Below are 25,879 nucleotides of genomic sequence, written 5' to 3'. Positions count from 1 at the left end.
CAAGTACATCATTTGCATGGGACTTCATGCCCTGAGGTGGTCTGAATCGTTTTTTACTGGCACAAAGCCAATTTGAGGAGGATGGGATCAACCCTGGCACACAAAAAAATACAAATGGCCTGAAATGCTTTACAGCATACTCACTTCCTCCTTTCGCTATAAGGACGGCTCAGGATTTCACGACTACGCGCTGGCACGCATGGGAAATGTGGTTGGTTTTGGTCAAAACACTACCGCTTTTGTCCACATGGCGCTGCCATAATCAGTAAAAACGGACATATGACAGTGTTGCTTTACGTTCACAGTGTTAACTATGACATTGTGAAGCTAACCTTGCATTAAAAAAATGAATGCACTCCAAAGATAATTCTGAGCAAACAGTTTTGATTTGAAAGCGAGTGTTACCGTTCTCTTAGTTATCGATGAATCTAGGCTAACAACAAATTATTGCAGTTGATGAAAATGACTCTTTGAGCAATTATTTTGGATTTAAATGGTCATGCTAGCATTTTATCAGCTAGCCATAACTTTGCTTTGCTAAATCTAAATGACTAAAGTTTCACAAACATGAACAAACATTTCAGACATACAGTGGACCCCCACTTACTTGCGGCCCGGCACCCGCAGATTTAACACTTTTTTTTTTCCTGTTTCCCTCGTCATCTGACAGCTCGCACCTTTATTAGCAGTAGCACCCCCATTTTATTTTTCCCTTCAAATTAGCCTCCTGAAAGCTGAAAAGGTTTTCCATTCCACTTCATTATTCTCAGGATCTGGCTAGGAAAACCTCGTCCAAGGTAATAAGCCATCCCGTGCCACCACAAATCCCCCAGATGACGCCATGAAGCAGCTCCGGGGAGGTATGACTAGTTTGTAGCCTTGGAAAACCTTCCTCCCTCCTTCCCCCTCTCATTAACACTCTTTCTGCTGTAGAGTAACTGACCACTGCAGGAGGTAAAGACAATACACATAAGAGCAGCTAGTGTGTGCGTGAGTATACACTTACTGAATGCTTCATCTGGGACTACATTCATAGTTTAATGACATCCAGTAAATGAAAGAAAAGAAAAGAAAAGAAAAGAAAAGAAAAGAAAAGAAAAGAAAAGAAAAGAAAAGAAAAGAAAAGAAAAACATAGAACAATGCTCAGTTCTAACTGACATTTTCACAGAGGTATTAATGGTTGTAGTTTCCAGCCATGCTGGCATTACTCTGTGTCTCATTGTTACATTTGATAAGATTGTTGTGTCTGCCTCCATAGGACTATGTCGTCATCATCATCATCATCAATCATCTTATTAAAATGAAAAACCAAGAAATGTACCGGTACTGGTATTTTTTTTTTTTTAATCATGAACTGCAGCTTATTATTCATTAGGTGTCAAACTGTCTTTTGAGCAGAATAATGTTGTGGTGGCACATTAAAGTGCCAAGACTAAAGAATCCTTGTTGAGGAATTGCGGAAAAATGCTTTAGAAAAAGGGGCTCAGTCGGGGTCCTTGATTTACATATTTGTCCAGATTTTCAATGTAAGTATTAATATGGTCTATCTATGGCAGGGATAGCCTTATTCTGAGTGGCCCTTCAATAATTTTTCAACCCCCCGGAAAAAATCCAAAATATGAAAAAAGTATTTCTTAACAAAGTCAGCAAATAGTCTATGATAAGCCGAGGATAATGAACGGCGAGTGCGATTGCAGCTGTCGACTGTAGTGTTAAGTTGTGATATCACCAATCACCTCTAGATGGTAGACATATGTTAGTTGCGCTTATACTGGGTCTTGCTGTATACGGTCCTATACTACAGAATGAGTTGGCCTTTTATTTTTATTTTTTTTGGAATGATATCCAGGACAAACAGAGTACCTCAATAATATTGAGTGAGTGAATTTATTTTTGTGAAAACATGAATGAGTTCTTGCACTTAAAGGGGAAATCAACCCAAACATATTTTTAACACCTGTTTTCTGAAGCTGAGCCGTGATTGGTCGTTGACCTGAGCAACTGTGATGTCATTTTCAGTCGACAGAAGTGACAAAATGGCTGCACCCTGAGATGGCTGAAAATGGGTTGATTTTGCTGCTTAACTCATATTCCACAAATGCAATATTTAATCAGAATGCCTTGTTTAGACTAGTGGGCCTGCATAAAATACATTCTTGGAAAAAATATGTTAGGATTGACTTTCGCTTTAAGTTTTTTTGCTCAGCAGTTTTCTGCCATCCTTGAATTAAAAATGATATGCAAAAGAGCCCTTTGCACTGAAAATTACAATCTATGGTAATTTTGTTGTTTGCTTCAAACCCTTTCTTATTGGGTTAGGATAGTGGCTCTTGTATACATGCCTTGAAAATGTGTTAACAAAAGTGAAATACATTATGAGCACGTATTTTGCAAGTATGCATGTATTTTGTCCATACTTAAAATAGCATTTTGTCCATACATCTATTTAGGAGGTGTGTGGTCCTATGTGGAACCCCAGTAGCACTAATGAAAAAGTATGGCCCACTGGCCCCCTTCAGGATTTAAATTGCTCATCTCTGATCTAAGGTATAACTACAGGAGCCATATTGTGTTATAACTGAGCCTCTCTTATGGCTGCAATTCATACAGAAAGTAATGAGGTACATCACTAAGTAAATAATGGGCTCTTGAAAAATAACAATAAAATACATTGATGTTTAGTGTCAGAGTTTTAGCATGACAGTGGTAGAAAGAAAAGCTGGAATGGAAAAATACATTCTCAGTCAACTTCAGACCTAAAATTCCCCTCAACCCCGCCCAATTCTAACCACAATATGGCTAATGCGCATTTGAATTATGATGTTTTATGTTCTATTTTTTACCCCACCCAGATGGATGTGGCCTTTTCGGTCAATGTTAACCCCAATGCGTCAATGGTGCAGTGTCAGCATGAGAAGACTTGGCAAAAGGAGTCAAAGCATTATAGGATGAACTCAACTCATGAGCTAGCACATCGTCTCACTTTTATTTATTCTCCCTGAAAGCGCCGCAGTGATGCTTCATTATTCAAATGGCTGACAGAGCAACGTGGGTGGGTTTTTTTTCTTTTTCTTGAGTCATTGATTTGCCGACCCTCTGCTGAGGCAATGCCCCGTTGCACCCCGATGTCTTTGAATCTGACTTTGTGGATATGTAATGTGACAACTGTAATGTTGCAACACTTTACATATAAGATCCTATTGGGCAAAACAAATCACAAGTGACTGATCTGAACGTCTCAAAGCGTTAACGGGGATTTTCCATGTTTGATAAACCATTTGGATCACATCTGGATTCAACTGTATTTACTAGACATGACCAAACTGACCTGGGATCCTACAATCTTTTTTCAAATTGAGATTTGAACACAAGCCATTCCCCAATGCAGGGTAAAAGAAAACATTCTCTCATAGGACGTCATGGAAATTGCCTGTCAAATTTCACCATCCTAAGCACTGAACGGGAGCCATTTTTTCTCAGTTAACTTAACATTCCTGTGACATGCTTTCATCAAAACACCCCTAGGATCAAGAATTTCAAAACTTTATTCAATGTATTTCGCTTGTCTCCCTAAATGTCCTATTTGGGGGATTTGGGGATTTCGGGGGGGGGGGGGGGGGGGGGTTGAATAAGTCTGAGACACACCTGTGTAACACTCATGCCGTCTAATCAGCATGTTGATATACACCTGTGAGGTGGATGGATTTTCTCGGCAAAGGAGAAATGCTCACTAACACAGATTGAGACAGATTTGTGGGCAATATTCGAAAGAAGTAGGCCTTTTGTGTACATAGGGAGTCTCAGATTGCTGAGTTCAGCCCAGTAAAAATGGGAGCAATACAAAAGTGTTGCATTTAAATGTTTGTTCAGTGTACTAATACGTAAATACATTAGGACTGTCCTTACGTCAGTGACGAAGGTGTAAAGTGGAAGTGAAAAAATAAATGTGCCACTGGAAAAGGTACCAACATTTTGACAATGGATGACAACACATATAGAAAATCTGAAGCTGAACACTTTTGGTCTTTCGTACAAAACCCAGGTTGACAAATTTTAGAGAGGAAACACAAAATCAAAGAAATAGCACACATTAAATGGTGGTAAGGTAATCATGAGTGATCTTAAACCACCGAAGCCTTTAAAGGACTCACGTGTACACAGAGCAGAGACACAATTGAGGTCAAAAGCATGTGAAGCTTCAATAGTCAAGAGGCTCTAAAAAAAGGTCCGAGCCGAGCCAGGAAAAGGGAAATTGAGTGCAGACTGCAGGGACCATAAATCCGGGATGAGATGACTGCAGCAAAACCCTTCATTAAGTCCAGAATGTCTTTCGTTGGTACGCATTTAGTTTCCAGCAGCGAGGCCGTTCGGGGTGTCATACGATACGTGCCAAAGCGTTGAGCGCATGTACTCAGCGCCAGCCAAACCTTATCACGGTTGCCATAGAGATGACATTGCTGGGGAAGCATCTTAAAGCAGTGCTTTTAAGCAAGAAGCAAGAGCAGGCACTACCAAAAGAAGAAAAAATGCAGGCATCCAATAGTAGCAGCAGTCACAATGGAAAGACATGTAAGTATTTTTACTCGAAGTGCCAGATGTTAACAGGGAGAATTTTATAACGTTATGAGGGAAACCAGACCGACCATTTATTTGATATCAATAATATCCATCTTAAGGTTGTACTTGTACGCCAAAAGTGGCACTGATAGTGGGAAGAGCATTGCTATTAAGACACAGTTATTCTGTCTTGCATGTGAGGACAAAGCGTGTACTACCACATGGACCTTAAACTGGATATCGAGGATGAGGATGTCCAAGCCATTTGGGCACTCATTCAATATCAATAATATCCATCTTAAGGTTGTATTAGTCCTCTAAAAGCGGCACTAGTACTGGAATAAAAGTGTTACTCTAATGCCCACCTGGTCATTGTACTAAATTGTCTTACTACAGCAAAGAGAAAGAGCATATTACTACATGTACCTTAAGCTGGATATCAAGCATGTCACTCTGTATTACTTTACCCTGAGACTACACACACGCGCACGCACACACGGCAATTCAGCAGTTATCACAGTGACACACAAGGCAGCCCCATCAGTGGGTCAGTGGAGGATGGTTGCCATGGCAGCACATCCAGAGCCATGTTGGTGTGTCTGCTTTCTGTTCACTGCATTACTGACACTATGCTGCAGTGTATGTAATGTATAGTACACACATGAGACACTGTCCAGACCTCCACTAGTCCTGTGTCACCTACCTCAGTATTGCGCTGTACATTCATGTTGTATGGCTTCATGATGGTCTTTTTTACGGTCCGTTTGAGCCACAAGCTATACACAACACTGGCTCAGGCAAAACTGGTGTTTAAATAGAACGGTGCGCATTGACAATGCTAATTGATTACACACTGAATTGTGGAGCATCACAGATGCCGACTTTCTAAACAGTATGCTGCTCCTTGAATTAAAATTGTTGCTTTATATCATGAAAAGGTTTTATTGTGTTTTAATCTTTTGTTTTGTGTGGTACTGCTAATTGTACAGTATTGAATGATGTGATAGTATGGTCTTCATCATATTGTATTTTACAATGCAGTGTAATATAGTAATTGTGTGGCTAAAATACGGAAGCGGTATACAGTCATGGTATGGTATGGCGCGATATGACATGTTACTGTTTGGTACTGTATGTATGATGCAATACGGTTTGGTAAGTGTAAGGCATCGTATGCTATGATGCAATATTGTATGGTCGATACGATACAGTCATTGTATAATATGGCATGGTGCAGTATGCTACGACAATACGGGATGGTGATTGTATGATAATAGTATAAATAAGGTGTAGTCCAGCATAGTATATAAATTGCTACTGCTTCGCTATTGTAGCTGGATTAGATGTAATGTAAGAGATGTATGACGCGACTGATGCAGCAGTCGCAGTGATTATGCTATGTACACATGCCTGTGCAGTGCTGCTGATCAATATCCATTATACACATTATCGAGCTTGTTCTATTCCTGTACAGCTCTGTACTGTCAATATTAGATGTGTGCCACTTAAAGATTATTTAAAGCCATTCGACATTATTACCGTGCTCACGAAGGTGACGATAGAGATCATTATATTGAGATTATTAAAAGCTATTCACAAGTGACAGTGTAAGACTAGCTTGTTGTCATGGATACATTGGAGCAGCCTGATCTATTTTCATGGGCTGGTGCCTGATGGTTCTCAATGAGTTTTTGAGTGTGACTGTGTGTGGATGTACAGTAGGAATGCAAATGTAGAATGGACTTTTCTAAGTGTGAGTAGGAAAGCGGATTTGCAATACAGAAAATAAATAGAAACCAGAGTAGCTACAGGCTAGAAGCGTTTGCAAATTAGAGAGGTGAAAAGTAAAAACAGCAGCCACTATTTTCATACCTTGGCGTGTCTTTGGAGCCTACTATTTACCGCACAAGAGTAGCTTTGTACCAGCTGGGACTGGTATTTTCTTGTCACATTGCGGGCAAAACCCAGTGATTTTTTTTGGGGGGGTAAACGATTTTGGCATTGGCCTCTGACGTGCCACTTCCGTATTCTAAATGTGCATGGAACAACATCCCCCAGGGCATAATAACCAGGGAGCAGCTGTTTCCATCCGGGTGTCACCTTGACTGCACATCTTACACTATTCACTGTCACTGATGGTCTGCCACTATAACGACAGACAACAATTTCAATCATCGTATCAAAGTTGCGAGCAGCAAAGGATGAGCCCCCGAACCTCTTTTTTCATGATGAACCTTCAAACTGACTTTGATATCCTTAATTTTTTGGAGCCTGGCTACGATGTCTTGTCTTTCAACATGCCATGCTACGGAAGACAAAATGAGACTAGCCGGTTTGTTGAAGAGAAGAACGTCTGATGAAAATGAGCAAAATCGGGGCTTTCTTTTGCAACATTGAAAGATTCACCTTGTCGAGGTGCGGTCCAACCAGCGGAAAAATCTCTGCTTTTACTTCCCGGTATGCTGCTCCATCAGCACTTCCAAATAATGGTGCCCTGGCAACCGCGGCGCCATCATCATTTTGTGTTACAGCGCGACCCTTTCACACTGAGCAAGTGCTACATGAAAAGCACTTAAAGTGAGGTCAACCAAAAAATTGCCTTTACAATCATGTTCTATGCGCCTCCACTAGTCTAAATAAGGCATTCTGATTAAATATTGCATTTGTGGAATACGAGTTGAGCAGCAAAATCCACCCGTTTTCAGCCATCTCAGGGGGCGGCCATTTTGTCACTTCTGTCGACTGAAAATGACATCACAGTTGCTCAGGTCTCTGGTAACGACCAATCATGGCTCAGCTTTAGAAAACAGGTGAGAAAACGCGTCCTGACAAAATGGCTGCCCCCTGAGATGAACAAAAAATGCTGGATTGTCCTACTTAACTCATATTCCACAAACACAATATCACTCAGAATGCCTTGTTTAGACTACTGGAGGTGCATAGAATATAATATTGTAAAGAATTTTTGGGGGAATTAATTACTCTTCAATGGTGAATAGTATTTTTAGTCGTTTGTTTTTGTTACTACGCCGCTCCTTCAAAATATGGCTTTATGTGAAACAGGTCCGTGGCAAAAAAACTTGCCAGATGCAAAAATTTCAATGACAATCATTTAATCAACTTTCACTTGACTTTCATCACATTCAATTTGACAACAAAAAGTTGTCCAAGCACTAGAAGCCAAGACTACTTGCACTCCTCTGGGAAGACCTTTTACAAGACTATGAAGTGTGTGCTTCTGAGCATTTGTGAGCGCAGGTGTTTGATAGGCTTCTTCCACACCAAACTCATCCGAGCATTCCTTTGTGGGCCTTGCTTTTTTTGCGCACTCAGAGAAGCACCGCTGGAAGCATACCATTTACCATTTAGTACCACTTGACCGTATTGTGTCCAAGGCATCATCTGATCTTTATGACATTCTCGAGGATCTTCTGTCAGGGCCTTTACACGTGGCGCCATAATGAAATCATATGACAAGCAAAAATATGAGTAAAACAAGGCCATCTTCAGTGGTATCACATTTCTTATAATATAAATTCTACATTGATGTGCTTGAGCATGTTCCATTTTCCACTTTTCCAGCCATATAAAACAGTCTTCATCTCTTTCCTTAATGTACTTTCCAGTAAGTCCTCCCTTCCAAACACTCGAGAGGCTGAGCTCAAATCCCATCCGCATGCCCGTCAACGATAAAAAGCTGCTAAACCACACCAGAGGAGCGTCCTGGTTTTCTTTCTCATTTCTTCTGAAAGGGTTGCTGTCGATCTGCATCCTTGTTAAATCCTCTCCTGTCAACCGTTCTTGACATCCAAAATGATCAAAAATGACTTGTGTACCTCAAAAGATCTATTCTGGTCTCGTTGCATAACCGAGGGAACACCTGGTGGGTTTTTCAGATCCCCTCCACGGTGGAAAAAAATAAATCTTGTTGTGAGCACTTTGACAATGGAGTATTTTGATTATAAAGAATACTGATGAAAGATGCCGGCTGGCCATTGTATATTGAACAGAGCAGAAATGTCCAATATTGCAAGAAGGCACTGTCATGTATGTCAATGTTGTTGAATTATTCAAATGTAGCATGCAAAAACGAGGCATTGTGATTAGGATTCACCCGATGCTATGATCTGAACTACAATATGAAATAATCAAAATGAGCACGTCTGCCTCACAATAGAGAGGTTTGGGCATCGAATCTCAGTTCCAGCCTTCCTGTTGTCTCATATTGCCGACAGATGCATGTTTGTTTCAGTTTTAAATTATCCTTTGGTGTAAATGTGACCAAATGAGGACAAGCGCGATCAAAATATGGAAATGCCAAAAGTACTTTGGACTACCCAACCAGGCAGTGTTCTATTAGCCCCGATAAAGTATCCCAGGACAAAATTCATCCAATAGTTTAGTCCAGACTCACAATGGTTATCCAATACAGAGAACCCACGCCTATTTGCGCTTCACTACTCATGTAGTCAGCCATCTGAATTTTACTGTGCTCTTTCTGTCACACCCGTACCATGCCAAAGGATGGTTCCAAAGCCCTGGCTAATAGGAATGTAGTAATTGGTGTCAAGGGAGTACTGTTGAAATGATACATCTCGACTGAGGGATGAAGATTTTCATAGATCGAGAAAGAGCTAAATTCATTCTGGGTTTCCAGGGGAACTTATGGAAAGTCTTCAAAATCAAATAATAATCCATCCATCCATTACCTGAACCGCTTAACGCCATGAGGGTCGATAATAACTTAATATCTACAGCACTTTCGAATACATGTTTACAATTGCAAATTGCTTTGAGGATACATGAAAGCATAAATAAAACAATCATAAGCATAACAATCTAAATAGACATAAATATAACAGTGATGGATTTATACTGTAAAAGCTATTGAACAACACAGGCAATAGAAAAATCCAACAACATGAGACCAGAATGCTGATGTATGTTGGTAAGAAAAAAAGGGAGTTGGGGAGAAGACGAAATCACAAACACATTTTGAGTTTTATGAAGTGATTAAAACAACATCACCCATGTGCATGTCTTATGTCTGACGTCATTATGCCATTTATTTATAAGGAAAATGTTGCAGGAGGAGTTTAAAATCATATATTGATTTTGGATCACAGTTTGTGGCAAATTTGCAGTTTAAACTATTTACCTGTATAAAGATTTTAGAGGGGCACTAATAACTGGCATTTTCTTGCTTTTTCACAGCAGGCCTTGGCCCCTGTTTGCTGTAGTTCATAGTTCCACGGCAAAGTTACTGCAGTCAAAATGTACCAGTAGACACCAAAAAGGCATCTGCAGTCACCACTGGAAACAAGGACATGTGTTGCCATGGAAACAAGACATCCCATACATCCATGGTACTTACCCATTAGTGAGGTTGTCGTCGTCATCCGGGAGGTTCTTCCTCAGAAGGTCACTGTCGCTCAGGTAACCAGACTTGAGGTCTCCGTCGTCCAGAAGGTCCATACGTGAAGTCCCGCTCAGCCTGCCCGAGCAGCGGGCCGGCATGGTCTGGGCGACGTACTGGGAGAGGTTCTTGGCGCCCTGGTAACCACCCGCCGCAGAGGACGGGGCGTCGCCCGCCTGGAGGCGAGGGCTGGCTTGCCCGTGGCGCCAGGACAGCGGCGAGGAGCGGTTGGACAGGCTGGACATACTGCGGGCGTTGGTGTCGTCGCTTTCGTAGCCCACGTTGCTGCTGTCCACACAGCTGTGGACACGCATGGCAGAGGACACTGCATTAGGTACACCTCCATTTCTGTATCTTTGATTTGTGAGGTATAGTTTAGATTCCGGATTTTGGGGTGATGGCGACCCTCGTGAGGATAAGGGGCTTGGATAATGGTTAGACGGATCAATGAATGAATTCGGATGTCCCGCTCTAACCGTGTGTGTACCTCTTGCTCAGAAAACCTGCATTGTGTAAAGTTTTCCTCCTGTAAATGGGTCAGGGGTTGAAAAGTGCTCTCGGCAAGAATGGGAACATCTTTTGTGTGTGTGCGCTATTCATTACATAACTATAGGTGCAGAGTCACCTCAATAAATACTACAATGACAGCGACCATGGGAGTATTTTTATCTGTCCTTGTTGGATAATTTATCAGCAGAGGAACTGAATTGACCTGCTCCAGTTTGGAGAGAGGAAGACATCAATTTTACATCATAACAGTAGTACCTACATGTTGAAGGCTTTAAAGGGGACATACTGTTTTATGGGAATTGTACTTTTTTATTGCTTGTATACATATAGTTGGGTCTGAATGGTATTTCAACAACCAAGTGTTTACCTATGCCTTTTTTTTAAACAGTGGCACTAATCCTAATTTAGATAATAACTGTCCCCACACCGAGTGTCTCTGCCCATAAGATGACTTTCAAGAAGCAGCCAGAGTCCACTGGACTACAATGGTCTGAATCACTATCATGCCTGACATTATCCCTTGTGACCAGAAGGTAGAGTATTATGTTGTCATTGCCATTTGACCTGTGGTTCTTTCATTGCTTTTAATATGGTAAACCTCTACTTATAGTTGTGTGACGTTCATTTTGTTGTTGTTGTTGTGCTCACCTGTGGCTGATCTGAGAGCCCCGCAGACTGGACATGGTGTCCTCCAAATTCTGACGGAGGTCGAGGACATTTTGTACCGTGCGCTTCCTCTGCGACTCGGGATCTGTGGATCGATTTCAAAAGGCAAACACGATGCCCATCAAGTTTTCACCTTCTTCTGAATTCATACAATTACTCAGCCAGGGATTTTCCAATCGGCTTTTATACTGTAAATAGAGTTTCCCAAAATATAATTTACTGGTGTTCATCACGGGGAAGGCATAACTGTATGAAGGAGAACACAATACGTAATTACCATCCTGTAGTGACTGTCGCTGCCCTCGACAAATGTAATAAATATTGTCTTTAAGTACACTCGCATCTAGTACTGTACAGGAGTGACATTTACTGATCATTAGGGATGTAACGACTCACTCAAGCCCCGATTTGATTTTCGATTTTCAGTTCCCGATTAATGACTCGATTGCATTTTTTAAAAATTGCTACCATGCTTGTCTGTGTGCACTAGCGTGGTTCTGCAGCCATCCACAAACGCAATACGCAATGATGTTTGGCGCAAAAGCATAATTTGATCTACACATTCAAAATGTGCTGTGCCTTTGGAATGAAAAAACGTTTCAATTCATAATTTTCTAGATTAATTTAATCAACTCGATTTTTGATTAATCGTTACATCGCTGCTGATCAATAAACGGCAGTCTTCCATCACCGGGCATAATGACTGCTGTCCTTTGTTAAAAGGGATAGATACTGTATAACCTTTTAGTACACTGGCTTATAATACTGGACATGAGTACATTTACTGATTATTGCGCGTCGCAATAATAGCTACATACAGCTCAAGGAAAATGTGTTCCTTCTCAAGCAAATGACAGGCAGGAATGTCCTATAAATGAATGATGCAACGGAAGTGAAACACATAAAAAAAGAATCTTGCCCGATTTGAAGCAAGCACATTGTAACAACTTGCATCCAATTTGCCAGAAGCAAAGAGTTAGATCAGAGAGAGAACTCTTCTATTGGATCACTAGGAAGCACTTGACGGGTGCATTGATTTATGGTATGAAAAAAGACAGAAGAGATGTCTTTTCTCCTGCCATACACTGTAGATGTATAGAGCATACAGAAAGGCTGACAAGGGCGGGTGGAGTCAAGAATGCTGTTCATTGAAGCCACTCAAGTAAGTCGAACCAGTCCTGTGATTACTTTTCTGTTTGGTAGATGTGCTACATTCGGATGACAACCTGGTTTTGCTTGGCCGCCTGCTAGTAATCTTGCATCTACCTAGTGTAGCAATACCTGGCTGTTTTCTGTCTTTTTTTCTGGGTTGTTGTTCTGCATACTGACACAGAATGGATGAAATGAAGTAGCCCCAGAGGCTGGGTTAAAAATGAAAATTTCCCCACTGTGGGATCAATAAAGGCATTCTTATCTTATCTTATCTTATGTTATTGCTTTGCTTTGGCCCGGTTATACCCCGCTAAAAAAATAATAAAATACTTCTGTTCGGAAAGCAGTTTCCTTAAAATGTCAAAAAGTCAAATCTGTGAACCTTTTCAGGCTTGCAGGCAGCACCACTGACTTCATATCCGATCTCCCTTTCTCTCAGCATAAGTCGGGGGGGGTATTGCGACATTTGCGGAACTCTTGCATGACCGATCACATATCATTACGATGAAATGTTAGGTCAACACAAACCCCCACCATGCTGCCCTCCGTATCTAGTTTTTATGTCAGTACCAATATAACTGTCTCCATTTTATGTGGATGTGAGTCTGTCGTCGTAATGACCTGGAATCTGTGTCGCTGTCACTTTTAATTAATCCTTTTAAAAAGCTGACTTGTTCATTGATCATGTCACACAAACTTATGAAACGAGTGAAGCAACTAACAACAACAACAAAAAAAACACTTCAAACATTTACTATGTAGTGCAAACGAATTATTGTGGAGAAAAAGTAAGCATTCATCCTGCAATAACCAGACACTACCTATTACTATAATTAAAAAAATATAACTGGATCCTGGAAATACAACTCCACAAATACAATGCTTTGCAAAAGTATTGGGTGATGCACCAGACAAGTCTACAACTGGCCGAAATGATCAATTTTAGTTTCATCTGACCAGAGCACTTTCCTCCACACATTCAGCGAATCTCCCACATGCCGTGTTTGCAAATTCAAAACACATCTTCTTGTTTTTAGCTGAAAGTAAAAAAAAAAAAAAAGGCTTTCTTCTGGCCACACTTCCATAAAATGAGCCTGTATGGAGTGCACAGCTTATTGTGGTCCGCACGGACGGATATTCCAGCCTCTGCTGGGGAACTTTGTTTGCTTCTTTGTTTTTAATCTCTCTGCTGCCTCTCTGATTAATGTTCAACGCTCTTGATCTGCAAGTTTGGTGGGCAACCGTCTCTTGGCTGGTTTGTTGTGGTGTCGTATTAATTTGATTATGATGGACTTGATGGCGATTCTGGGGATCATCAAAGATTTGCCTTTTTTTTTTTTTCCAATGCAACCCTGTTCTGTACTTTTCAACCATTTTGCCCCCGACTTTGGAGTGAGTTCCTTGGTCTTCATGGCTGTGTTCGGTTAGTGGTGCCTTTTGCTTGGTGTTGCACACTCTGGGACTTTTCAGAAAAGGTGTGGATATAGTCTTGTGGAAGCTCATGTAACACTACCACAAGAGGACTTCATTTCACTAATATGTGACTTTTGAAAGTAGTCGGTTGCATCACAGCTTGTTAGGTAATTCATAACAAAGTTGGCAAATACATACAGTCTGTACATGACAATGTTTTTTTTATTTATTGTATTTATTATTGTAATTTATATATTTATATATATAGACTATTTTGTGCAGGTCCACAAAAACTATAAATCAGATTTAAACAATCATTTAAATGAGTGGTTGTAATTTAACAACATGGGTGAATACTTTTGCAAAGCACTATACCTGTGATGTGTGCTTCTTTATAAGCAACTAATATGCCCGATAGAACTACACGTCGGCTAACGAAGCATGTGTAATGTGTTTAATCAGCAAAAATGTATTCATTACGATGTAACCGGCAACACGCGCTCATCAATACCACAGCTAATGATCTCATTTACAGTACCACACTGACCAAGTATTCCGTCCTTGAGACCTGATATCCAACAGGACATTTTTGATGTCACAAACATAACATTATTATTGTAGTTTGCAGTGGTGTGGAGCTGCACTGCATCATACTGACTTGCAGTAGCTTGCCCCATTAATGTTGCTAAATAAGGTCACTGGAATATTAGAAAAAGCTCTCAGTATGATATAGTGTGGTTACTACAACCGCAAGCACATTGTTAAATTATTACCTCTTTGATAGTGTCAATCAAAACTGTGCATTAGAGGCCTTCAAAAAAATACAAGATAGTCAGAAACCATGATCAATCGCGTGTTCTATTGATAAAAGTGACCTCTATCCGCACAAAGAGAAGACACCATCATCTCTCCGCCATTAGCACACAGGGTGTAAACCATCTGTCAGCGCCCTAACACATGAATGGAGCCAGGAGGAGGCTAAATGTGCGTCTGCGCCTTGGAAATGTATTCAATATGGCACACCGGTCTATGCATTTTTTTTCTGGTTTGGGGAGCAGCAAACAGGAGGTTATGACAGGAGAGATCAGGCCGCTGGTAATCATCATCACCGCTGAGCCCGCGGGTGCTTTTTTTGTTTCCCCTTGCAATTATGTTGATCGGAAACAAGCACGTTTCACACAATTACAGTCGCTCGCTGAGGGAGAGGGAGAACAATGCAGCGCAGCACATGACCGCAATCGCGACCCATGCAATCGTCTAGTTGGGTAACAATACTATATATGAGGAAATGTGTAACTATTTTGAGATGTGAACGTAATTTGTTGAGGCTGTGGTGTTCGAGCAGGTGCCGACTGGTGCCTGCTTGAAGGGGGGGGGGGGGGGGGGGGGTGCTGCCCATTGAGGATTTGTAAAGGCTCGCACAAGTGGGGCGGTGGTATGAAGCATTTTCATCCTCCCATCCATCCATTTTCAAATTTGTGAGCCTATAACAGCTGACCCAGGGTCTCGACTGTTCGGCGGAGTTGATTGTGAGGGGGGAATCATCCCAAGCCATGGCAGCTTTGTGAAACACTACATTTATTTTTTATACCACTCAAGCTGGAGCCTATCCCAGTTGACTTAGGGTGAAAGGCGGACTACATTATGAAATGGTTGGCAAGGTTGATTGTAAAGCTGCAGTCTATCCCAGCTGGGTTAGGGCGGCTACAACCTGCCACTAGTCAATTGCAGAACCACAGTAATCAGATTGAGCCCAGCTTCACAAAATTCAGCTATGTGAACCAATGAAATACCAGTGGCCAAAGCACCCTCCATCCATCACCTTTTCTGTTCGGGGTAGTGGGTGAGTTGGAGTCTACCCAAGTTGACTGTGGGCAACTGCATCCTGGACAAATAGTTGGTCAACTACAGAAATCATATTGAACAAATCAACTCTGTGAACCACTACAAGTACTTGACAAATGGTCAAAGCGCCATCCATCCATTTTCTATCGCTCAAGTTCAATGTGTGAGGTGGAGTCTATTACAGCTAACTGGGCATTTATAACTTGGACAATCCCTGATAAATCGCACAACTACAGTGATCAGATCACTCAGAGTTGTACAAAAATCAACTATGTGAACCACGACACTACCAAAGACCAAAATACCCGCCATCGATTTTCTAGCACTTAGCCTGTCACCAGCCAATCGCAGAGTTACTATGATCAGATCGATCGAAGCTCCACAAAAGCCAGCTATGTAAACCACTGCACTACCGGAGCACAATAATCTTTCCTTGAAATTGGCCGCGCTTCACTCACCTAACATCTGGCTGAAGAGCAGCTGCTCCAGGTCGCCCAGCACTGTCACCACAAGCTCGGGGTCCACCTTCAGGAAGGGTTTGTCCCCCCCTTCTTCCCCCTGACCCTTGGAGCCAGAATCCTCTCCGGCTCCCGGTTTCTTGGGTGCTACCTTGGCCTTGCTGGAGAGGATCTCGTCATCAGACCTTCCATCCTCGGGGGCCTTGCTGAGTGGCTTCACCTCTGCGTACGGGGCGCGAGGGATCCTGCTTTGCTTGCCGGGAGCTGCCGGAGCTGCCAGCGGAGCAAAGGGCTTGGGTTTGCTTTGAAAGAGAGAGTGCTCCGACTTGGAGAGGTTGCGAGAAAGTGGGGCGCCGTCACCCGGCGCCTTGCCAATCGGCTTGCCCGTCTTCCTCGACCCACCCACCCCGGACTTGGCCATGTCATCGCACCACTTGGGTTCGTAAAGGTGCAACTTCTTCTCGGCGTCGGTGAGCACGGCCAGGTTGGTCATGGACCTCTGCTTGCGGAGACTGGACGCCACTGGCAGCCTACCCTCGGAGCTACCCGCCCGGTAAACCTTGAGTTCACCCCGCTGGGTACTCTGAGGCACCCCAGATTTGGGCCTCTTGGCCCCGAAGCCAAGTCCTTTGCCATCTGCTTGGCTGTATGCTTTGGAGCTATCCATCTTGAAATCTCCTTCCCTGCCTTTCACACTACTCCCAAGCATGCTTCCTGCATGGGAGCAAAGAGATGAGCATCAGCGGGGAAGGGAGAAAAATGAGGTTCCACGCCGTAACCTTCTTGCTGGCACAAAGAAATCCTGCATGAAAAAAGGCTTCCTCTTGCAGCAATCCTGCAACCTCCTCCTCCTTCCTTCCTTCGCTCCCTCTCTCTTTCCTCCCGCTGCAGCTGTTGCAGTGCTGCCCAGGCGTTCCCTTCCCTGACGTCCTGATTTTCTTCCCCCCCTTCTCTTTTTTCACCCGTCCACCACACGCCTCCCTCTAAACGCACCCCTCCTGCCGCGGGAGCAGCAGAATGACAGCGGCGGCAGACGCAGCGACGCTCCCCTCCTCCTCTTCTTCTTCCTCCTCCCTCTCTTACCTCCCACTCCCCTCCCTTCTTCTCTTCATCGCTTTTCCCTGCATTCGCACATTCTCGCCTTTTTCACTGTGAAAGACAAAAAAAATAAAAAATAGCACCACTCTGATGTAACGGAGCATTTTTCTTCTGCTTCGTCTGAAGCCTTTGTTCTTCCCAGCGCCCCCACCACCCCCATCACCTCTCTTGTTTCTTTGCCGCACTCATCATTTGTGAGGCGACCCTCTAGCCTGTTGATACTGATAAGTTAATTAGAGGAATTTGCGTCAACGGTATTCTAAGAATGTACCAATTGTAGATTGTTTGGTCCACAGAATGTATTTTTTTCCGCAATAAAAAGCATACAACCGAGACAGAATTATATTCCAACACAAAAAAGGTACAGAACAATTGACGAGCTGGAGGCCAATAATCGTAAATGTTAAACCTGTTCAATACTTACAATCACAAATCTTTATGTGTGCGGTCAACACAGAGCTCAGCCGAGTCATAGGCTGTGATTGTGATCTGAAACGTAACAATAGCCAATCAGGAAGCGCCCTGACACCTGCCCATTCTTTCCTTAGCATGTGTGTGGTCGCTCACAATTTAATTTTGAAAATTGGAAAACATTACCAACAGCAGCATGCCGAAAGATAGTTGTTGACCTCTATTGTGGCTGTTTGCCCGTGCCAACTGATAGAATTCAATGTCAGCGATGTTACTGCAGTTGCCTGCGTTAGTAAAGTGGAAAAGGGGCTATTTGGTTGCTTTCACAAGGCAACTGTAACAACATAAATCCGACTAATTCTCGTTGAGTAATATGAATAGGAGCAAGACTATGCGCGCTAACTCCACCAGTGAAGGAAACCTCAGCCCATTCCCTTTAGAATGCTTGGTCTTACTAGGTTATGACAGCAGTGTGTGTTGCCAGCATTATTTGTATGTTTGCCACCAAGGTTTAGAATCCTGTGACTACAGCACAATATTACCAACATAGAAATGTAGCATCAGCTAAATGCTAAATTAAAAATGCCCATCCTGACTGAATGCGGAGCCACTGAAGCGCCCAGCAACAACTGTTGAGGCCTCAGTCGCCGCAACAACTGGAGCAACTGCATGTACTCTTGATCCAAATGCAGATCCCTTGTCTAAGCTTTCTCACAATATCAACTGCAATGAGTTAGAAGTTACAACGCTATTACAACAAAAACAACAGTAATCACAGGAACCGCAATGCCTTGTAAAAACGTGCTGAATTCTTTAGTGAAGATTTGTTGGTTTTTATTCCCTGCTTGTAAAGAAACATCTTAAAAAGATTTTAAAAACTCCACTCCAATAGCCTCAGCAAATGACATGTGCCAATGTCAGCAAGTTAGCACGCCCATAACCACATTTCAAACTATGCATAAGAAACATGCAATTACAGTCACACAAGCAGAGTTCAGCATCCAGTCTCTTTACTGACACGTGAGACTAATCCTACTTTAAAATATTCCACATTTAAGATATCATAATATTTCACATGACACAGCACACAGAGGGGGACTCACAAGAAGAAATGCACCATGACTCCCCCATCTCTTATGACATCTGCACAAGACCTCATAACACACACAAACCACAGCCCAAAACTCATATATACTGTACAGCCCCACAGTGTCCCTTACAAAAGTGTAATGTAGTATAGGTTACTCATTTCTACTCTGAGAACCATACTATATAAACTTTTGGGATATAGAGAGGACTTGGGCCTACATAAAATGTTTATCACATAATTGAGGCAAGGGACCATATTTGGTAACGTCAACTTGAGCAAAAACAACTATATACAGTACATGTAGTAGAACCTTGAGATTCCACTCAGCAAAGCAAAGAAACCTAAAGGCTATTAAGATAAAGGGGGAAAAAAACCTGGTGGGCTACAAATATTTTCAAGCTTACATATTACTACTAGGGCATCATGTGATGTGATAGTACCGGTACTTTGTATAACACAACGCCAATGTGTTTTTAGGGTGTTGTCTATTATGTCACCCCACTCCAGGGTGCAAACCCTGTTTTGAATACGCTACAAAGTCCAAGACTGTCTGTCACAACAGGCTCCGAATACACGCCAGTGCTTTTCTTTAAATATGGCAACTAAGGGAGGGACACGGACTATTGCATTTGTTCTGGCAATTAGTTTCTGGGAACATGTTCAAGTCCACCCAACTTGTGCTGACAAGAAGTCACGGGCCCACACCCACCGTTGGCTCAATAGCGTGATTGTTTTGAGCTAGACATAGCGAGAACGTAAACTAATCTTTCGGTGACTAATTCCCATCAGGCAAATTTTACGCAACCCAACTGTTGTTTGTTTGGAGATGAGATCTCGCCATCACGAGAAAGGAAGTAACGCTACGCTTGATTTGTGCCAGTAAAGACATCAACACAACAATCGCCTGGATCGTTGTTGACAAAATTAGCAATGTTACCGTAAGCTATTTGTATGCAAAAAAACAATGTTCTAGATGGGAACTTGATGAAGAAAAACTAGCAATTAGCATCAAGCTAATGCTCTTAGCCTCTTTCACACTGGTTATTAATGTTATCCGCCACCTTTAATAAGCATCAAAGTCAGTAAATCCACAGCAATGAAATGACGGCACACACAAACGTGCTGAAGCACTGAAGAGTAAAGTGCAGAGTGAGTGAAGGCAAGCGACGGAGGACGAAAGGAGTACCGTGCTGAAGCGTGGTGCAATAGACATGTTAAGTTCATTCTGTAGAAAACATTCAAGCAGTGTCCTGCTCTGTGGAGGGTGTTTTCCTTCACATCTGGCTTTGATTCCCTCTCCAAGCGACCATCCCAGTGCACCATCATGTTTGTATGGACAGACTCTTCCACAGCTGGCCTTCCCCGAGCGCTATGCGTCATATTTTAGGACCGCTCAGCTGCAAGGATGATGCTATACTGACGACATCATGGCTTAAAGATCAGAGGCCCGTGTGGGGGTGTAGCGTGTTAAGAACGTGAGTTTATGAGTGTCGGCTAATTACATCTACAAAGAGAAAATGTGTGTAAACATGAATGCTCACAAACTAGAGACCTCTGCCAAGGCTTTAACGTGTCAGCAGCTACAGTATTCTTAGGACAGAAAATGCTACATCCTACATAAGCATAACAAATGACAACATGATTTGAAGGGATTTGATCCAGATATTTTCCATATACATTTCTGACAAATGTGCAGTCAGGATCAGACAAGTTTGGGGCAAAGCGTAGTCTAACTGTGTGCATGGGAGGAGTTTTCTTTCTTTTGGTATTTTAGTAAACGGGCGCAATTGGAAAGGGACGTTTGCACCGTTGTGGTAGGGAACACAGCCGACTTGTTTGCCATCCAATAGAAGCGGCTCCCCTAATTTCCTTCAGTGCACGAAAGACATGTGGGCTACATGGAGGAAGGACTTGCTGGAGTCCATCCATGAGATTGGAACGCGCAAAGCACGTTTATAAGAAACTGCAAGAAGATTTCCTCTTGCAGTTGATGTAAAGTTGGCCACTGTGGAGTGGGTACTTGGAGACCGCCTTCTTCCACAGGTTGTTCATCCTTATTCATCTAACCTAGCATCACCGGGCTAAAACTGCTCATTAAAAATTAATTAATTTGAATAAGGTGTAAGTGTAAATTCAATTTTGCAGCACAACATTTGCTTCAATTCATTGCAGCCAGCTGTTCTATTGCTGATGAAGCCTGGCAACACATGCTGCTGCTCTGCCTTTTTGAAAATCAAATACAAGACTGCTTTCAGTCCGTCTGCTTAAAAAAAAAAAGAGGAAGAAAGAGGAAAAGACAAAACAAAAACAAGAGCGGCCAGACACTAAAGTGACGTGAAAGCTGATCCGCTCATCAAAGCACTCAAGCCTGTGTCTGTCCAGCCTCCTTACAGACACACTTAGTCTCTGGTCTGGCGTCTCCCTGGGGAGCATCTCAATCATTATGATAATTAAGATTTATAACATTGTTTTTTTTTTGTTTGTTTGTTTTTTTGTTTTGTTTTTAATGGTCCAAGTGACATCATTTTCTCAACCACAATGTCATTTTTTTAAACCAGTATCTCCAGATCTATTTTTTTAAAGCATGAACTTCATTCCTCTTGCGTTCACTTTGAAATGAAAACAAGTCATATCCGCTTCACAATATATCAACATACAATACAACATATAGTGACGGCTGTGAAAAGACTGATCTATGTTTCTGGTGCTAAATCTGCCTGGCAACTGTCATTTGTGGTGTGTTTATGATGCTGTAAACCTTTCAAGATGTGACATATTTTATTTGGGTTTGAGCATGGAAACAGATACAAATGAAAGCTTCAAGCAGAGCTGAACAGGTCCCCTGCATTCCCTTTTTCATTGGCGAATCCTTGAAATGATCATAAACTTTGACGCCAGGCAAAAACGCATCACAATTTAGTGTCGCCCATCCGTCTAGAATACCTGTTTCTGATCAGGGCTTATTTGGGCTAATTCCCTGGTCGGAAATTGTCGAAGAACGAGTCCTAGAATTCATAGTTAATAATACTACTGCTTCAAAGCAAAATGGCCAACTTTCTGTTACATTTCGGGCATGAGTCATATAGACAGATTTTTCCAGAACTTTCCAGAGGGTGCTTCTGAGTGAGTTTCAACAGGATACATGCACTCACAAAACTTGGTGAGTTGCTGGGCATGGCATAATCAACATGAAAATCAAAGAGGTGTCCAAAACAAACAACTTTCTTGACTTTCCAGGGGGTGCCACTGTGTGAGTTTTGGGGAATTGTAAGGAGCGCTCAAATGACTACATTTTGAAGCCCCCAATACGCCATTCATTTGTCTGAATAATAATAAACAGGATTCAAATAACATGCCGCTGAGGCCAAGAAACACCACGTGTACTAATATATGCCCAAGTTAGTGGCAAAAAGTGCTAAGCACAATTTTGACAAATCCCCGCATTACATTTCTCACGTTTTACACATGACGGAAATGGACTTAAACGCCATCTCGATGGCCCTCCAGAGATCAGAAACTATGCTCGTGTTGACAGTTGAGGAAAGACCTCTATATGCTTTTCCTGCGTGCAAGTAAAGACTCCAAGGAAGCAGTGGGGATGTGGAACAGTTGATGCATATAACAGGTGTGGGACGTGCACAGTAGCGTGAAGCTTTTATTGCCAGTTGTTCTCTTACGACAACAAGCAGCCCGTGTGCGATGCGCTAGCTCAGCTGGAAAGATGCCTAGCAACCTCATTGAACTTGGGGTGGCTTGGGGTGGGGGGGGAATTTGTTTCTCTTCGTGGTACAAGGTGATGGAACACCACCAGAGGGAGACAAATTCAGGAGTGATTTTTGAAGACTCAAAATTTGGCCATACATGTGACTATAAGCGTAAATGTTTTTATTTGTCTGTATGTGCCCGAGATTGGCTGGCAATCAGTGGAGGGGGTACGTACACTGCTGCTTGCCAGTCGGGATAGGCGCACTTGCAACCCTAACCAGAATAAGCACTATTGAAAATGGGTTGGTAGGACTCACCAAAATCCTCGCAGCAGACCTCCATGGAGTCTGAGGAGCAGTCGCTCAGGTCGTCCAGTGTGGCCTCTGACTCCTCCTGAGCCTGACACCTACAGTAAAATATCATTTTTAAAGGACACCGTTTTGTCCATGTCCCAATTAAAACACTTCCTCCATAAAACTTGATGAATGAAACTTAATATATGGTCTGAACAGGATGTTAATTGGCACTAGGGCTGCATGATATTGGATAAACATGCTTTATGCAATATGGGTTTTGACTTGAGTGATATTGATATTATTACTATATTTATCATGACATGTATCTAAAAAATAACGTTTTTATTATCTAATGACAGAATTTTTTTCATGGGGAAAAATAAGCAAGCTCAGCTTGCTATTCTTACACTGTAATGAAATTCTGTAAACTTATGGTGAATTTACAACAGTATCTTACTGTTTTTATAATAATTGTAACCGTTAAATATTCATCCACAGCATGTAAATCAGGGGTGTCAAACTCATTTTTTGTCTTGGGTCACATTGTAGTTATGGTGTCCCTTGGAGGGCCATTATGACCATGTTCCCATATGAATGTATGACTGCCTTATATGATCACATATACACAACAAATTGATGGATATCTAGATTTGAAATTTGAAGCCGGAAGTAATTGTTTGGTCAAGTAATTATTTTTCAATTAATTTTGAAGGGGAGGATTGGTCGCGAATAACACATTGCAGTATCTCATATCTCAGTGTTGTTAAAAGTGAAAACAATTTGCAAGAAACGTGAAGTTGACACACATGATTTGCCTTCTCGGGCCACATAAAATGAGGTTGCGGGACGGATCTGGCCCCTGGGCCTTGACTTTGACACCTGTGATGTAAATTAACAATTAAATCAGTCAGTTAACAAGAACAGTAGATAAGTGTCATTTAACTGCATAAAACTATGGATTGCTCTAAATTTATGATGATACAACAGTGTCTTGCTATATATACATATACTGTATACAGTATAGCCTCAAAGCCTCAAATTTGCTTAAGATTGCTTCAGAACCAGTTGTTGTATTTTTTGACTCATCTAAATGGCACTCTCTTTTCAACATTGGGCTGAAAGCAAACTGACTTGCCATTTCTTGACGGACAAGGTTGTCAGTCATCAGTGTTGAACCTGTTTAATATTTACTGTGGCAAATCCTTATGTGTTGTCGGCACTGAGCTTGGCAGAGCCACATATTCCATGATTGTGACATGAAACTGAAAGTCAACACGTGACCTTTTGACTGACACAAATGGCGGATCAATGGTTGTGTTTATTTGAGTGTTTGTATAAGTTGTCTCACATGTCATTCACCAAAGTAAAACTGACAAGGCGAAAAGTTTGCAACTCTAACGCAGTTCTTAGATAAGCTACGAGTTAGCCTAGAATCTTGCGCGGAACCCAAGCGTGTATTTCGTCAATTAGAGTCATGTTTCCAGTAATTGGTCCAATAATGATATAGTATTCCTCACCTGTACCTGAATGGGGCGACAGTTGCCATGTTGACCCTTCCTGGAAGTTTCGTTTTGGAAGCACTCCTCCCCTGGTCAGCGACGCTCCTCACATCTGCTTGGAAGCTCCCAATTCCTTCCAAAGACTCCACATTCCTATTTTCTCCTTTGGCGTAATGTTTCCGGGACAAGGCTGCTTTGTCCACACTCTGAGCGTTGTCCACATTCCTCTGCCGATATTTTCCAAAAGTCCAGTTCTTGTTGGTGTTCCTTCTAAGCTGAAGGTCTCGCAGAGCTCCCGTACGTAGGTCCAAGGTGTCCTTTGAACGAGGGACTTCCCTCTTGGGAATACGAGGGCTGCTGTACGCCGAGCACGTTCCATCGATACGCTGCGTCACTGCTGCCGGGCTCCGTTGCGAATATACGCCGGAACTTTGGTGCTGAGGGTTCTTCAGATATGAACCTCTCAGCAGCAGCTCGGAGGATCCGGAGGAACAAGAAGGAAGTCGTCTTGTGGAAAGCTGGAAGTGCGTAGTGGGATTTGGGAGGCCACTGTATGACATTTTGGGGTCCGCTTTGGAGAGAGGCATCCTGCTTTGGTGTCGACGCTAAGACGGTCATGCCTGCAGTGACAAAATCAAATGGATTCATTACATTTATAATTACCCATATTATGGTAACTTTAGGCACAGTGGGCTCGTCGTTTGCACTAAATAGTTCAGAGGGTCAGTTTCAAATCTCAGGTCCGGACTTTCTGTGTGGAGTTTGAATGTTCTGCCTGTGCTTGCACATGTTTAGATTTTCTCTGGTTGTTAGTGATATATCAATTGATATATATACTGTAACCTTTAAGAAATTCAAAATGCATGTGTTAAACAGTACACAGTCAGCTTGCTAACTGAATTATATAGCTAGGCAAAAATTCACCACATGCTCATTAAATATTAGCCAAAGATGTTATTAAATATAATTACCCTGTCACCAAGCTCACATATTTTGCTGTTTGCATGCACACTGTCTGCTTGCTATTAATTAATTTATTTTTATATAATGGTGGCTTGACCAATATGCGTTTCTAACAGCATAACATTTACTTAACATAATGAATATGAAGTTCAGTAGTAAATCTCAACTTTCTGTGAAATGTAAAAGTCTCAAAGGCACCTTCTGGTGATACTGACTCACACTTGAGATGACTATTGGAATATTTTGGGACAAAGTCGCAGCGTGTCAGATCAAATTGGCACCACAAGTATCATTTAGTAATAATAACAAGGGTGATGGTTTACCCAGTAATGGCGGCGGTGCAAAGCAGGGCGCCTGGGCCACAGACGGAACGTTTCTGACCGCAGACTTGCTGACGGAATGGGACAATAAACGACAACGACGGGGGAAGTGGAGTGGATTCTTTTGAGGAGACCAGCCGCAAAGTCCTGAGTCGATGAAGCTAATGCTTGCTTGAGGGCACTTAATAAATGACGCAACTAAGATAGAAAAGCAATGCACATTTCAAATGGCAGCATATGGTTGTAATGTAGTCATGGTCCTCGGGTGTGTGAAACATGCTGTGACTGACACGGCTCAGCTCACACAGCATGAGGAGGATGGCCCCTTTAAGGCCATTCCAAGACCGCGGTCACACACTCTTCAAAGATGTAGTGTGTGTGTGTGGAGGATGGGGGCCTAGTCGCCGCATATTCCACAAACATGGATTCATCCATCAAACCTTTTTCTATAGGGCTTGCTAAGGCAGCTAGAGCTAATT

General features: G+C 42.3%; 1 protein-coding gene across 1 annotated transcript in view; it reads right to left on the bottom strand.

The window, feature by feature from the left end:
* The window catches only part of nav1b (neuron navigator 1b), a 43,714-nt gene extending 26,770 nt beyond the window's left edge, over positions 1-16,944 (bottom strand). Inside the window, exons 1-3 of the mRNA XM_086039502.1 lie at positions 16,019-16,944; positions 11,133-11,235; positions 9,933-10,274 (exon numbers count right to left, since the gene is read on the bottom strand). Coding sequence (XP_085895628.1) covers positions 9,933-10,274; positions 11,133-11,235; positions 16,019-16,727 — 1,154 coding nt within the window. The 5' untranslated portion in view covers positions 16,728-16,944. The remainder of the gene's footprint in view (positions 1-9,932; positions 10,275-11,132; positions 11,236-16,018) is intronic.
* Between the last annotated feature and the right edge of the window lie 8,935 nt (positions 16,945-25,879).

This window comes from Filicampus tigris, chromosome 9 (assembly GCF_054856515.1).
Source record: "Filicampus tigris isolate MCC_2025a chromosome 9, RoL_Ftig_1.0, whole genome shotgun sequence".
In the NCBI taxonomy this organism is placed as follows: domain Eukaryota; kingdom Metazoa; phylum Chordata; class Actinopteri; order Syngnathiformes; family Syngnathidae; genus Filicampus; species Filicampus tigris.
The sequence above is the reverse complement of the archived record's forward strand: the minus strand, read 5'-3'. Positions and strand labels throughout refer to the sequence as shown.